General features: G+C 39.7%; 1 protein-coding gene and 2 non-coding genes across 5 annotated transcripts in view; all 3 read right to left on the bottom strand.

Moving 5' to 3' along the window:
- mfsd4aa (major facilitator superfamily domain containing 4Aa) overlaps positions 1–16,878 on the bottom strand; it is a 27,334-nt gene extending 10,456 nt beyond the window's left edge. For all 3 annotated transcript variants that reach the window (XR_005709818.1, XR_005709819.1, XM_040159477.1), the window contains exons 1-6: positions 16,525–16,878; positions 13,042–13,240; positions 12,147–12,401; positions 7,559–7,682; positions 7,351–7,466; positions 6,878–7,051 (exon numbers count right to left, since the gene is read on the bottom strand). Coding sequence is in view for 1 of the 3 variants with exons in the window: in XM_040159477.1 (XP_040015411.1) it covers positions 6,878–7,051; positions 7,351–7,466; positions 7,559–7,682; positions 12,147–12,401; positions 13,042–13,240; positions 16,525–16,757 (1,101 nt within the window). In the remaining 2 variants the exon portion in view is untranslated. The remainder of the gene's footprint in view (positions 1–6,877; positions 7,052–7,350; positions 7,467–7,558; positions 7,683–12,146; positions 12,402–13,041; positions 13,241–16,524) is intronic.
- On the bottom strand, positions 2,288–2,360 carry trnaf-gaa. Its single transcript has one exon. It is a non-coding gene; the product is annotated as a tRNA-Phe (tRNA).
- trnaf-gaa lies at positions 3,214–3,286 on the bottom strand. The gene has a single exon. It is a non-coding gene; the product is annotated as a tRNA-Phe (tRNA).

The following is a 16,878-nucleotide window of genomic DNA, read 5'->3' as shown; positions in this document are numbered from 1 at the left end:
CCTTTTGCAGCTTTTCTTCACAAAAGCACCTAGTGACAAATCTGGTGACTTTTTGGACAAACCTTAGCTACTTTCCGTAGAAGAGAGTCGCCAGTAATGCCCCGCAAGCGCGAGGTCGGGCTTTCCCTTTGTAGGCACATGTCTCTATGCGTCTTGTTCAATTGACCACACTGCAACTGCATAGATCTGAATGAGCTTCTAACTTTCTCTCTGAGTGATAATTTTACAAGTAAATATAGCTGAAATCACAGCACAGCCGTTGTCTTTAACTTATGTTCATGGTGATTTTGTCAGACAACGTCACGGTTCTAAAATCAGGATTTTAGCAGTACAGAGCAGCAGCTTGGACATGGCTTGGAAGTGACTGCTGGTCAACATGTCGTCTTAATGGACAATGTTTCAGTCACCATTTCATAGTTGTTCCGTTTTCTGACAGCAGAAACAGAAAAACATATAAATGCGAACAGCTTTATTTGGAGTTCAGCTGGATTAAAATGTTGTATGTGTCAGCACAGACAGTAGGAGAGTAGCAAACAGATAAAGGGCGGTCCAGCCATACATTAGGTTTTGACCTAGTCCTGTTTCTCTCAATTTTGTTGTCCATTTGGCCATTTTAAAAACCACTATATTTTGTTTATTCACAGCTGACAGTTTCTAGTGATTAAATGTATGTATCTGTAATAAACGACTGTCCTTGCAATATCAATATTTAAATTCAAATTGGTATAATGAATTAATGAATTAATCTAATACATTTAGATAGGATTTAAGTTTAGAGCCAAATGAGAAGGTTTTTGGAAGATTTCATCATTAAGGCATTGATGGCCATTGTGACTTGTCTCACAAAGCAGTAATGACAGGAGTATGTCCGATGTTGGGAGCACATACAATCTCTGTTTTGTCATCAACTGCTACAAGCTAACAACTGAGGCACTGTAATCGTAAAAACATCAACCAACTTGCTGCCAAAGTCTGGGCCCAAACCAGGGACCTTTAAATCTTCAATTTAACGCTCTCATAAATGAGCTATTTCAGCTTATAAGAACAACTCTGTGGTGGCTGTGAAATGTAGGTACATTTCAGACAAATCAGAGCATAAACTAAAATGGCGACATACCTAATATTAATAATGTCATCCTCAAATAAACAGTCAAAATAGAAAGTAGGGCGAAGTTTAACTATATTTGTTGTGTGCACCCTTCGTGTGGTCATTCACAGTCCAACACAGGCCACTTCGGATTAGTAACAATTCACTTCTAACCTGTTCAAGCTGCTGTGAACTACAGACAGGGGGCATGTGAGTACACCTTCTAATGCATGTATGTAGGGAATAAGGGAAGACAGATATAAATAAAATATATATATAAAAAAAAAAAAAAAAAAAAAAAAAAATTACATTTTACAGATCTAAAAAACAACAATGCCCACGTTCATTGCTGACATCCAGTACAACAAACATGAAGTCTTAACTCTAACGCCCTCCTAGTTGAGGCAATTCGGCACCATAAACCGCAGTGTGGTGGCCCTCAGTTGAAAAGCAACTCAACATCTATGAAAAATTAAACAGACATTTCAGAGAACAACTTTCCACTGAACAGAAGAGAGCTGTTACAGTGTCACTTAGCGTGTCACTAGCTTAGCCACAGCTCAGAACGGGTCCAGATAAATTGAGATTGCAAGGATTAAAACGCAGCTGCATGCTCAACTGGACCTGACTGCTGTGTCAACACGAGCGCAGGTTCAGCTAAACCATTGCTAAACTTTAGCTAAACTGGATTTATGATGAAGTTACCTTAAGATCCTCCCATTGCAGGTGTTTCAGAGGCATGCAACATCACAATGGTGATATGATGCAGGTGATGCCCAAAAGCATTGAAACGTCAGATTTACAAGTAAAACGCAAGACTCATGTAAGCTAGTAGTTTAGTGTGAGGCGGCTGACTATTTAGTCAGTGCGATTAATATATTTCTCATGATTGTAGCTATGGTGTATTGAAGAAAAGACATCAGTATTCCTACTGATGTCTTCATAAAATCGTAAAAATGTCCATAGGTAAGAAAAAGCAGAAATCACAAGTATGTGAAAAATGTAAATTCCCATTTAACCTGCAGCTAAGCTACTGCAGCTAAGAGTGTATAGGTGCAATGGCAGAAGTTACATCTACAACATTGATTTGTTGCAATGCAAACAAATGTAGGAAAACTCAACAAAGAACAGCACCAGATCGATATGAATCAACAGCTCAGACCATAAAGGTAACATATTCTGAAAAGGTAGCCCACGTACTGCCGAAACCCGGGATTGAACCAGGGACCTTTAGATCTTCAGTCTAACGCTCTCCCAACTGAGCTATTTCGGCACACCTGGTGGGAGTCACTGAGGATATGAGTTCGGAAACACAGGAATTTTTCCGGTAAACATTTCCAGTGCAAGAAGATGTACCTACTATCATTTTCATTGGAAATACTACGTGGATATTAACAAAGCACCTCGCTCTGCGTTTTACTTTCTCTACCTGAGAGTGACATGTGGCAGATGCAAATTAATTATATTCATGTTTCCCTCACTGGTGTCTCTTTGTTGTGACCACAGAAGGAAGAGCAACGTGTTACAATGAATTTCAGGAGGTACCAATTATAGGAACCATGTTAGGTACCTTAAATGCTGTGTTTATGGAAATGTTTGTTTTACTTTCTTCATATTGTTCTCGATATTTTTTGATACGGGAGTGTTGTAATGTTTTTTGCAGCTCAAGGCCACCATACAGATTAGAACTTCAGCAGAGTTCTCAAGACATCTGAGCCGAAAAAAAAAAAGAAAAAAAAGAATTACATTTCACAGATCTAAAAAAAAACGATGCCCACGTTCATTGCTGACATCCATTACAACAAAATTGAAGTCTTAACTCCATAACCCGCCCAGAAATCACAAGTATGTGAAAAATATAAATACAATATAAAATATACAGACATTCCCATTTAACCTGCAGCTAAGCAAATGACTACCAGGCCCGCAAAGCAAACACTCACAGAAACCCTGCTGTGTTCATTTCATCATCGAGGAGTGTATAGGTGCAATGGCTGAAGTTACATCTACAACATTGATGTGTTGCAGTGCAAACACATGTAGGAAACTCAACCAAGAAAAGCGCCAGACTAATATGAATCAACAGCTGAGACCATTAAAGTAACAGTAAAAGTTAGCCCCTGTACTGCCAAAACCCAGGATCGAACCAGGGACCTTTAGTTCTTCAGTCTAACACTCTCCCAACTGAGCTATTTCGGCATGCTTGTGTTTATGCTATTATGGAGACTTGGAGGTGCGAAACACTAACTTCTTTAAGCATGTGACCTATTCTAAGCATCGGGGAGTAATCCTCTGCCACTGGAGTGCAAGGAGGATATTGAGCCTACCAAATGCCCTCCCATACAATTCCAATCAGATATTAGGTACTGCAGGCCAACTATTTTTGCTGCACAAAGCAACGTAGGAATAAGTCCATTTGAGGAAAATGCCCCCCCCCCCACTGCTGATTTCTCATCTATGTCTGCAGTACCTGAATTGGGACCCAGCAGGCTGTCCCCCTCTGACCAATATGTCTTTATTAACAGGTTATGTACTGCAGCCCTATAAAAACAGCTTTAATTAAATTAAAAAAAAACCCTACTCTTGATCCAGATGTTTTAGCCAACTATAGACCCATATCTAACCTTCCCTTTCTCTCTAAGATCATTGAGCTAAGATCCTTGAGAAAAAATGTGTGACTTTTTACATTAAAATAGTTTATGACCTTCTATTTACATCGGACAAAGGACTTGTCTCTGTACTTGACTTGTTAGATCTTAGTGCTGCTTTTGACATCCTTGACCATCACATCCTATTACAGAGACTGGAACATTAATTGACATTAAAAGAACCGCTCTAAGCTGGTTTAGGTCCTATTTATTAGAACGATTTCAGTTTGTGCACGTTAGCGATAAATCCTAGTCACGGAGTTCTACAGGGTTCTGTGCTTGGAACAGTTCCATTCAACTTATATATGCTTCCTTTGGGCAATATTATTAGGAAACACTCCATAAACTTCCATTGTTATGCAGATGATACCCAATTGTACTTGTCAATGAAGCCCAATGAAACCAATCAGTTAGCTAAACTTCAAGCATGCCTTAGGACATAAAGATCTCTGCTGTTAAACTCAGACAAAACCATAAAAGTTATTGTACTTGTCCCCCCACACCTCAGAAACACAGTATCTGATGATATAGTTACTCTAGATGGCATTGCCCTGGCCTCCAGCGCCACTTTTAGGAATCTCAGGAGTTCTCTATGATCAGGATATGTCCTTTAACTCCCACATCAAACAATCCTGCCTTTTTTCACCTATGTAACATTGCAGAAATCAGGCACATCCTGTCTCAAGAAGATGCAGAAGAACTGGTCCATGCTTTTGTTACTTGTAGGCTGGAATATTGTGAATCCTCATTATCAGGCTGTACCAACAAATCTTTAAATATTCTCCAGCTGATCCAGAATGCTGCAGCGTGAGTACTGACAGGAACTAGGAAAAGAGATTATAGTTTTTGTTACCTTCTTTGCATTGGCTCCCTGTAAAATCCAGAATAGAATTTAAGCCCCCCCTCAACTACAAAGCCCTTAATGGTCAGGCACCATCATATCTTAAAGAGCTCATAGTACCCTATTACCCCACTAGAACACTGCGCTCCCAGAATGCAGGCTTGCTTGTGGTTCCTAGTGTCTCTATAAGTAGAATGGGAGGCAGAGCCTTCAGTTATTAGGCTCCTTTACTGTGGAAACATTTTCCAGTTTGGGTCCAGAAGGCAGACACCTCTTCACATTTAAGAGTAGGCTTAAAACCTTAGTTTTTGATAAAGCTTACAGTTAGGGCTGGCTCAGGCTTGGCATGAACCACCCCCTTAGTCATGCTGCTATAGGCCTAGACTGCCAGGGGACTTCCCATGATGCACCGAGCTACTCTCTCCTCCTCTTCCTCTCCATCTGTACGCATTAATATCCCATCAGTGCTCGTTACTAACTCTACTTCTCTCTCTCGTACTTTTGTGCTTTCTCGTCTCTCACCTCTCTCCTTCTGTCGCTTACTGCAGGTATTTCTGCCCCTGGTGCTGCAGAGCCTGGGTCTGTGACTGCAAACTACCTACTGCCCCCATGATCCTGCTCAACACCCACGGCTTCAATTATTATGATTATGATTATTATTGTTATGTTTAGTTTTATTAGTATTATTATTTAAGTTATTATTATGATTATTAGTTTTATTATTAGTCTCATTACTATTATACATCTTTATGTGGTACCTGTACTGTGCTTTGTTCTCTTTCCAACCCGATAGAGCTTGAGAGGATGTGCAGAGAAGAATGGTCGAAAATCCCCAAATCCAGGTGTGCAAAGCTTCTCATGTCATACCCAAGAAGACTTGAGGCTGTAATCGCTGCCAAAGGTATTTCAACTAAGTACTGAGTAAACGGTCTGAATACTTATGTCAATGACATATTTCAATTTTTCCTTTTTTTTTTTTATAAATTTGAAGAAAATTCAGAAATTCTTTTGCTTTGTCACTATGGGATATTGAGTGTAAATTGTTGAGGGAAAAATTAATGTAAACAATTTAAGCCTAAGGCTGCAACATAACAAATGTGAAAAAAGAAAAGGGGTATGAAAACTTTCTGAATGCAATGCATATGTGGCACTTTTAATGTGATCAACTGAGTGCAACACTATGAATGTCTTCCAGTAGAGGCTGTCTGAAAATGTGTGCCGTTACCCCCACTTTTAAATGAAAGCACATCTCTCAACTCTCTATCACAGTCGGCTTTTCACTCCGTCTTCAGGTGTGGCCATTCAGAATGAATATTAACACATTTGATTTCCGATGTGGTCGTCTTAAAAACTGGTTTTGAGAGACCATAAACCTGCCCTTGTCCCTAAGTGCTTGTCACCTATTAAACAACTAGAGGGTGGAGCTCAGTAAGAGTCTGTGATGTATTGAGTGGACATAAGGTACTTTAATGTATTACTTTTCACAACTCTACCACTAGGTTTCCTTTTAAATGTTTTCAGGGATTTACAGATTGTGTAGTGTTTTATCTTATGAAATTCATAAATTATTAAAAAATTGGTGTTAATTCCATCCAACATCAACCAATACGTCTATGTAGATTGAATCATGAAAGTGGAAGAAATAACAAATGAACGGAGACAGGCTGTCAGAACATTAGCAATACCTGTCCTGGCTTTCGTGTTCTGTTGTTGTTGAACTAAATGAAAAGTGAAACAACTGCACTTGGTCTGTATTACATTGTGGTTACATACTTAATAAAAAATATACAGATAAAACTGTCATCAGCTATCAGGCATTGGTCACACAGCAAATTTCATGTCCTACCGAATACTGAGGTGCAGTTGTTTACAGTGACAAATCAAAAGGCAAGTATCTCCGATCAGATCTTTAGGGACTAGAATAGCAGGGCTTCTGTTGTAGGTACTTAAAGTGCCCTAATCAAGTGCTGAGGATGACAACAAAGTTTAGTTTGGCTTTCAGATCCGGCTGTCTGTGTATCTACTTAGACAGTAATCCATCTCTTAATAATGCCATCTATTTCTGTCGTGCATTCCCGCCCAGTTCAAATATTTAGTTTAAAATATCATTTGACAGCTGTGCATGAGCTCTATTGCTCTTAGTTGAAATTGTGTATACTCAGTGTGATGAACAAACCAGTGTGGGAAAACACAAAATCTGACCTCTGATGTTAACCTGCTGAGATCTATTGTCAGTGCACTGTAATATCAACTACTCTATTTACTTTAAGATGGATTTGTCCTTTAAATGTGTGTTCATACCAGACTGAAGGTGAGCAGCATGGGAGCTGTGTATCTGTAGGACAGGTAGATGAAAGACAGTCTTCCGGCTGTGATAGAGGCCCAGAATATACTGTCCAGACAGCCGGCAGTCTTATGACCCATCACCAGAGGAGGGGAGATGGCGTAGGTGTAGATGAAACCAGCGTAGGAGCCCTGCAGGCCAAGAAACAGGAGGTTTTCAAGTCTGAAATTAAGTTTAACTGAGTCATGACTTCGAGGAGTGCAATTTCTGACACAAACTGCAGCAGTGTGTTTTTAAATGACTTCATTACTACAACAATCTTCCCCTTGTTTTTAGATCACCAGAGTCTTTGCCTCAGGTCTCAGACTTCTGTACCCCAATGAAACTCTCACACAACCCCTGTGCAACTCACATTTTGAGAACTCCTGGCACAGAGTATAGTGTTAAATGTCTGTGTGTATATGTTTGTAGTGTTAGCTGGAACTCTCACTATAATCCCATCAGTGATGAAGACGATGGCGCCACCTAGAGCATGGAGGATGAAGAAAGTAGCAGGGCGACCTCGCAGTTTGGCAGGGTTGCAGCAACCAAACACACTCCCGTGTTCTACAGCGACAGGAATACTGTAAGGTTTTGCACTTCATTTGAATAGTTTGGTGACACACACACACACACACACACACACATACATGCGTTACCTCGGCCACTGTCCCCAGCGGAGCTGGACAGAGAGTCCCGGTCCAGCAGACGTGGACTTTTCCTGAAGCAAGGAAACAGTCTCTCATGGTACATCAATGCGAACACTGCTACTGGCACAGGGAGCTGCCAGAACACACAAAGAGTGTTTTGTTAGCCAACTTAACAGTCAACACTTCCTGTCACCTGATTCAATTTGTGAACCTCTTCTTATAGAAGTAGCATCCACACTGTCTTATCTCAACCTCTGCTTGGAGCTGATCCAGTTCAAACAGAAGAAAACAGCAGTATTTCTGCTCTGATGGAAGTGTATCACTTCATCTGAAGGGCAATATCAAGGCTGATAGACATCTAAAGGAAGTTAAACAATTCTGAGAACAAAACTGGAAACAAGGACACAAATCTGAGCAGCTTCGGAAAGCAACAACAGTGTTTGAAATTTCATTATCATTTAATTCCATTTCGGTCATTGTGACTTGAGATTGCACAACACTGCATGGGAAGTCTGGTCATGGGATACCCAAATTATTTAATTATGAGTCAAATCAGTTTTTTGTTGTTTTTTTTTCAAATTTTTTTCTACAAAGCCTCACAAGAAAAAAGTGGATTCAGTGCTGTGAATTTTGTTTTCCCTTGTTGGCCTGCAGTGCCATCAATGCCATCAGTATCACCAGCTAATTATACAGTTATGTTTAAATGTTAAATTTAATCATACACTTTGCCTTTCAAATTTTACGACGACAACATTTGTATTTCTTTGACTGTATTATAGGCTGTTTCTCATTACCACACAGCCCAAGTGCAATTGTAGTGCAAAGGTAGTGCAAATGACTTGCTAAATAGCAAGGCATTTTTAATCATCAGTTTTTCATGTGTTCCATCATCGGCTGTGGCCAAGGGGAATGTGGTAATGAGAAACAGCCAGTAATACAGTCACACAAATACAATCAAACAAATGCAATTAGCTTGTGATATTTTCATGTGTTCCATTATCCTCTTTTTTGGCCATGCTAGTGATGTGGCTTTAGCAATGGCCATGCCACTCTGTCCACTGTTTTGGTGATGAATATTTCGGCAGCTATTGAGCTGTTTTCTCATATGAGCTCGATGAGTCAATGTCTGGAGAATCAGGTCCGAACATTGTCCAGAGTTGCCCTTTCACACATGGAACACACAACAGGGGATTGTCTGTGTCAGACGTGTTGTCCCATACTGGAAATACTCAAGTTTGGTTTAGGTGAGAGGTGGCGCCTGAGTAGAGTGTTCAGGAGGCAGGATAGAAATGTTATCAACATGCCCACTCGCTTGCTGTGAATTCTCTGGACAATGACTTCCTCAGAGAAATCAGGTTACACAGGTGACCGGGGAACACATTTACATGCACTATAGTAACCTGTTTACCGTAAATCTGCATATACATGCAGCAGGTCACTAACCAGATTTCTCGTCCACCCCTGCCTAATTTTGGAAGCATGGCTTTGCTTATTTTAACTCTATAGTGACAGAAGACGCTGCTTCTGTGCTGAACTGCTGAAAAAATACTCAAATGCTAAGCAGAGGAAACAGGCCACTTTGTGTTAGTTTCACTTTTAGTCAGAATTCGGGCAGGCTTATGTTTAATACGAGGACGCTCTTGTAAGAGCTTTGTTTGAGCTGTGTTCGAATTAATTTGAACAAATTAAACTGGAATTATCCTTCTCCAGGCTGCATGTCAGTGTAGCGAACATGGGCTGGCCTCAGTCCATAAGCTATTGAAGAGTTCATGGTATGGACATACAGTGTTATGAACCAAAAAGGTCCCCCTTCCTGCCTTCCCACAATTAAACCATCAAATGGACAGGAAACAGAGACAAAGGAACTATCTCCAAAAAAAAAGTTTTTATCACGTCAGAGGATTCTATGACCAGCTCATGGGTCAAAAGGACACAAGGCAAATAGGATTAAACAAGCAAAACCTCCACGGACTGGAACAGAGTTTGTCTCACCACAATAGGACTCATCTTTGATTAATATTTGACTGTTACTTCCCTCAAAGGAGACAACATAAAGAAAAAAAATTGAATTATCCTTAAGGTGCGAGCCCCTCTTCACACTATGGACCCATTTTAACAGATACTGTTAAAAAAGAGGGAGCGAAAAGAAGGGGAAGGAATGCTGTGAATGTGTGTGTGAGTCCAGTGGGTCCATACTGTGAAGAAGTAATAATTGGCCAAAAACTCTATGCTACTCTATGCTATATGCATATATCAAAGGCCACATTCCTTAAGAAATGCAACAGGAGATTTCTCCTTTCAACACGTCTGAAATAATATGAAAATAATTGGCCAACTACTCTATAACCCAGGTAATTTTACTCAGTAAACGTTTTTAATGTAATTAATTTAATCCTCAGATTTTTGTTTTATAGAATGGAATCTGAAATGTAAAGTTCAGTGCAATATGTACTACGTGACCGTACTGCCGGCATCGTTAATACAAGGTAAGAAAATTTTTTTAAAAATTACTCTCTTCTACAGTGAAACAAAGTGAGAAGATGAGTACTGCTCCCAAAACGCACACCAGGCCCTCAGGAATAAAAACCTACTTCATGCGTTGCTTTTCACCATTTGCTTTTTAGCTGCTTTTGGCTTCTTGCCATGTTTGCCATATTGCTCTTTATTTACTTTATTTACTTTATTTACTTTATGCGATGCTCTTCTTCCTCTTCTTTGCCTCGTGTTTTTCAAGTTAATTTTTATCGGTGGGTGCAACCTGTAGCTCCTCTATTTTGTAAGTCAAGTCAACAACAAGGCTTCGCTTTGAAGATTTTTGAAGGTTTGTGTCGTTTGGCCAGCCCCAATCCCTTCTAAAGCTATCTAGGGAAAGTTAACAACAATAATTAGAATTATCGCTTTTGTTTTCGCATTCAACCCGTCACAGACACACGTTGGCTGCATGCCAGCCCAAAAGCCTACTGAGAAATCAACAGCGGTGCCAAAGGAGAGAAATCTAGTAGACTTCCAAAAACTGAAACAACAGAGATACATTGGCAGAACCTGTCAACTAGGCAAACCCATCACGCCTCAGGGAGGAGCCACCCAGAGTTGGCCGTGAAAGGTTATGACTTCAACCACCAACTGCTTCCTGCTGAAAATCTCAAGACCGCCGCCTAAAGTAGCTAAAGCCAACTTTTCTCTTACTCATGGCTGGGTTAATGTCGACATGCTGTCAATATCTTCTAGTCCGTAAACTTCACTTACAGATGTCCTAGGATCCCTAGCATAAACATATTCTTTCCCACCATTGCCTAATTTATTATATTGCTCATCTTATCAGCTATTGATTAATATTATCCTTTTGTCCCACTTTGCATCTGTATCATCGATCATTGCATTTATCTCATTTTAGTAGACAGTTGTTAATACATTTTCATTACTTTAAGCCCAGTTGTTGCTTTATGATCCTTTGAGGTAGGGAGCGGAGATCCATTGAATCGGGAAGTCACTGCTTCTGATATTAGAATGATTAATTTGATTAATTAAATTAATTAATTAAAGTGATTAATTCATTTCCTGCAAAAGCAGCTGCTGCTGCCCTGCGAGTGCTTATTTAATAATCCTGACTATAATGCTTCATAAGCAAATGTATATCGTGTCGATCGGACACTTTCATGCATGTGTTTCTTTTATACTTGGATGGATTGGTGGTATAACATGGCTGCTACTATACATACTATGGTGAATTGTTCACCCAAACTCAACAGAACAAAAACAGAGAAAACTTCCTGACATTAGTTGGATCAACCCATCTGCTCTCTTGATGCTCAGGTCCACACTACGCTTTGCTGAGATTTTGAAGGTTGTCCATAATACCCCTTGCAAAGATTTTTACGTGTATCTCTACAAAAGCAATTCCAACTTTACAAGTATGTTCAGATTCATTTAAGACTGATTCTTTGAAAAAGTGACAGACCTAATTAACAAATTGGGTCATATTTTCATAGTTCTCGCCGTGATTCATCTTAGTAAAAATGACTTTTTACTCACCAATTCATTGCTGAGATTTGCAAAACACTCAAAGTTCGCTAAGAAAAAAAAGGCAGTCAGACAGTCTTCCTGGTTTAACTTTAGCCTTACTAAAAATGAGGAATTATTACCAACATTTGGGGTGTACTTTCATGAATAAAGTGGTTTGGATCATCTGTTTGCAAGCTGTCTGATTATCTGGCTGCTTGTGTTTATTTCCCTGTTGGACTGACCCCATTGTAGCAGTGCTGCTTCAGTAAGTACAAACTTATTATTCCCTACAGAAAACTACACTACACTACAAAAATAAGACCCAATTTCTAACAAACCATTACTATCCTTTGCTCAGTAGAAGAGACTCATGGCTTTATATTGTGGCTTTTTATAGGATAGTGTTATCTTTAGTCTTATTCAACTCACACAGCTAGACCTAGCTTCATATCTAACCGGCAGGTACGAGAGTCACAGTCATTGACCCGTCCACAAGTCCAACATATTTAATCGAATCAATTATACTAGTGCGTATTGTATATACTTCTTTGTCAGCATCATTCATATGACTCACGTAATAATGTCATGAACTCACATTGATAAGAGCCATGATCCAGAAAGCATAGGACACCCTGGTGATATTGACACCCTCAGTGTGGAGAGGATAGTGGGAGATGTTGTGCAGCACTGTTCCATGCCCGGCAAGGCTGTTGCGGAGGTGCTCTAGGTCCGAGGAAGACGATGAGTTGGCGGTCCAGTTGGCACCCAGACCACAGTTGTCCTCTGCCAGGAAAGGATCAGCCACCAGGGGACTGACCAGTGCTCCAAGGCCTATGAAGAAATGCAAAGCCTGGGGAGAGACATGAACAAAGATCCCCCTAAGATTACATAACAGGGGAGTCTTCTAACTACTGACTTAGAAGGGTGCCCGAGCTTTTGCACATCCCGGAACTACTGTTTATTTTATTTTCTGTCCTTTAAGTTAATGAAATAAAAAGTAACCATGCATTATCATTTGAAGAAACGTGTTAGCAAACTATTGTTTTGTTTATTTTGCACTGCTCATCTCTGCTGTCACCTAGAAATGTCTATTAAGATATTTACATAGTGTGAGCATTATTAACATCAATAAATCACAGATAATTTTACTTTACCTCACTATGTTTATACAACATGACCAAGGAAATATTTGCTGAACTAAAATGATGAATACACTTGCATCAGTAAATGTTTACACCATAATACATAGAGTTCCATATAAGATTGTGTAAACTTCGCCTTTAAGGTTTTGGTCCATTTGGTCCAACCATTGTTCATATAAAAAAAAAAAAGATCAATGCAGCTTTAACTTTGTATAATCTCTTTACTTCATTAATAAAGTCAATTAACCAGAATGAACTATAATATGTTATTGTATTGTACATATTTTTGTATTGGCCCACATGTACATTCACAGCAACATCTTCAGCTGCTGTCACCCCCCCGCTGACCTGCAGGAATATGGCCGATTCCTTCTGGTACAGTTTCACCAGCTGCAGGTTGGCGACGGTGTCAATCACCCCCATGGCTTGGCCAGCGAGTGCCATGGCGACGGACAACAGCACCACATGGTGACATAATGGTATGATGGCAAACACGAGTGAGATGATGAGAGTGCAGGAGAAGAGGGCTGACAGGGAGGACAGGAGTCTGGAGAAGACAACGTGTGGACACATCAACCACAGCATTATGCAGTATACTCGACTATAATGACAAAAGTACATTCGGTCAGTCATTGACAAGTGTAAGTTTAAGGTAAAATGATTGGTTTGCTATTTAAATAATTTAATATTCAACATATTCTTCACCTTTACTTACAAACCATATTCTTATTTAACTGGCCAGTACTGTGACTCAGCCCAGGGCAGACTTAGCAGGAGACTGGGATTTCCAGCTTGTTGTTGTTGCTTTAAAGTCACCTTGATGGTCTGGTGTTCCTCTAACTTTTATTTACCCAGTAGGTTTATCACAGCCCTCCAGCCTCAGTACACCTCCTCATTATCTTCACCTTGTATTCTCCTTCTTTCCTGCCAACTTTCCACTCTCCTTTTAACCTTGTCCTACATAACTGTTAGTTTGCTAAAGAGACTGTTCAGCATGTGAAAAAGGGGTATGATAAAGCAGAGTAGCCGCCAGTCAGTAATCATCAGTACATTTCCTTCTATGGTTGTGTGGACAAAGTTTGGTGTGAAACCCTCGTGGGACATTTTAGCTGGTCCTCACAACTTGGTTTTAGGGTTCAGGTTAGAAACAGGCTTAGGTTAGGGTTAGGAGAATGTTTTTGTCCTCAAAACTAATGTAAGACAAAAATGTGTGTGTGTGTGTGTGTGTGTGTGTGTGTGTGTGTGTGTGTGTGTGTGTGTGTGTGTGTGTGTGTGTGTGTGTGTGTGTGTGTGCAATAAGATGTTCAGCTACCACAATCTTCAAGTAGGAGAAAAGCTTAGGTGGTTGAGTGACATGTGTTTTTTATACATATTTAAAAGGGCCAGGTAATGAGGTTATAAGCCTGTCTAGAGGGCAATTTGTTCCAAGCAAAGATAATGTGTCAAAAATCCTGTGTCATGTGTCAAACGGCCAGACAGAAACACACCCAAGTGCTCATCTGGCTCAAAACATGTCCCTGTCCGTTTCACAGAAATACTCAATTTTACACCCCAGGTCAAGGTTGAGCGGCTGCTTGATGTGTGAGGATTGGCACAGACCTGAAACAACCGTCTATCATTTGAATGTTACAGATTTGCCAGGCAAATTTACAATTCAGTCTAAACTGTCAGAGGTGAAAGTCTCAATGTGGTCACTGATATACTCCATATCCACACATTTTAACAGTCACTACTGTATGTGTAAAATAAATAATATTTGCAAAATCAGCCATTTTTCCCTTTAAATATATATTTTTTCTTTTCCTATAATCTTGTGAAAAACCCAGGAAGTAGAAAGTTTTGTATAAGTATAGGTGAAAAAAGTAAAGTATAAGTGTGAAGTCCCGTCCGCTTGCCATAAACTACGCTGCCACATTTGGAGGTGACAATGTATAATTGAGCATAAACTGACGTTATTACACCGAATAAGGCAATATTTCATGTTTCATATGTTATAAGAGCTATGCATGAACACACACAGATTCATTTGTTTGCCAATATGTAACTGACAGGTCAAAGAAAAGTACAGTATTTTAGCCTACATATAAGATGGAAATTGTTTTGGTTTTTTTTATTATTGATTTATATGCTGATTATTTTCTTGATTCACTGATCAATTGTTTAGTCTGTAAAATTGAAGGAAAAACTAAAAATGCCCATCACCATTTACAAAGGTCCAAGGCGTCCAAATTGCAAAGGTATTTAGTTTATGATCACATAAAGACCAAGTAAAGTAGCAAATCCTCAATTTTTAAGAGGCTGTTACTTAAAAAATATTCAGTATTTTTACCTGAAAAATAACTTAAATAATGAATCCGTTATCAAAATCGTAGCCAATTACTTTTCTTTTGACAAACTAATCGAGAATCGGCTAAACGTTGCGCTGTAACTATGTCTTGTATGTATATAGAAAATGGAATGGAATGTTGGGTCTGTAAATAATATTGTAAAGAGTACGGTCTACACATGGTCTATATGAAAAGTGCCCTGAGATAACATAACGAATGCAGATGCTTCCACACAGGTGGACTGCATGGTACAAGCAATTAACATCCAATCATGCTCTGTGGCAGGTAGAAAAAATTACAGAACAGGCCCAGTGGATTCTCATTTTGTATCAAGATGACAAGAGGAAAAGATCTATGTGACTTTGAAAGAGGGTTCATTTTTCGGGCACAGATGGCAGGAGCTTAAGGCACAAGGCTGCTCAACTGGTTAGTGTTTAAAAAGTTTCAATAGTGACTAAAGTGAGATCTGCATTTAAATCTATGGGAAAGACGTCAGTACATAGGTTTGGGTCCTCTTGTCCCCTTAAAAGGACACTGCAAATCAATACAAAGCTGTTCCCAGTGATCACCTTTATCCTATGATGAAAGATTTCTATCCTGATGGGAGTGGTCTCTTCCAGGAAGACAATGCCCTCATGCATAGGGCATGAGGGGTTTGTTGAGTATGAAAATAATTTGAATCATATGCTATGACCTTCACAGTCACCAGATCTCAACCCAATTGAACACCTATGAGAGATTTTGGGCTGACGTGTTGTGCAGCGCTCTCCACCTCCATCATCAAAACACCAAATGAGGGAATATCTGTTGGAAGAATGGTTTTCATCCCTCCAGTAGAGTTCCAGGGATTTGTGGAATCAGTATATATATATATATATATATATATATATATATATATATATATATATATATATATATATATATATATATATATATATATATATATAGTATACAGTACATATGCACCATTCAGCCACAATATTAAAATCAGTCACTGGTGTTAATGTTGTTGCTGATCAGTGTATATTTCCTTTTGTTTTACATATGTGTGGGGTCGATAGGACCACGGAGAGGTCTAACTTTCTGTTAAAACTCTTTTAATACTCCAATAAGAGAAACCCAAAATAGACTTACTTGGGATTTGGGATAAATATCCATTGTATTTAACCGTATTTTACAGCTGAAGTAATGTGCTCCTTGCTCTATCTGTATCTGTCAGCTAAAACTCATGTTTGTAAGCCAAACTCAGAAAACAAACAAACTCTAAAGTTAGGAAAAGTTATTATGTATCAACATGATAAAGTAATGTTAAGCGTTAATAAATAGAGTATATTATGGTGACCACACAGGTCAATGTGAAGTATCTAAGATGTAATTAAGTGTTTACAGGAATATTCTATAGATTCCTTCAGATGTGAAAAGTTCAGTATCACAAACACACTGTCGGACCACGGGATTATTGTGAATATTACAGAGATGTCACTGTTGTTTTGTACGAACTCACGTTTTCTTGCAGAGTCCCCCCATGCTGCTGCCCACCAGCAGGAAGAACTGCTGGGAGAAGAAGACCCAGGTGATCTTCTGCAGGGTGGACTGGGTCTGACAGCTCAGGTCCAGGATGGTGGGCCCCAAGAAGGCGATGCATAGGCCGAAGCTGAAGAACACACTCCAGTAAGTGACAGTCTGCTGCCAGTGGCGCTTAAACAGCGACCAGATCCGCTCGTCCAGCAGCCTCATGCTGGTCTTCAGAGGAGGTTTAGCCCCTGAGCGCCGCGGAGACCAGAAAACTGCTCAGGTGCTCACGCAGACACTGGCAGTGCGGAGCTCTGTGACACTGAGAAAAACAAGTGCCAACGGA

This window comes from Xiphias gladius, chromosome 21, assembly GCF_016859285.1.
Source record: "Xiphias gladius isolate SHS-SW01 ecotype Sanya breed wild chromosome 21, ASM1685928v1, whole genome shotgun sequence".
Lineage (NCBI taxonomy): Eukaryota > Metazoa > Chordata > Actinopteri > Istiophoriformes > Xiphiidae > Xiphias > Xiphias gladius.
This window is presented reverse-complemented; position numbering and strand designations above follow the sequence as displayed.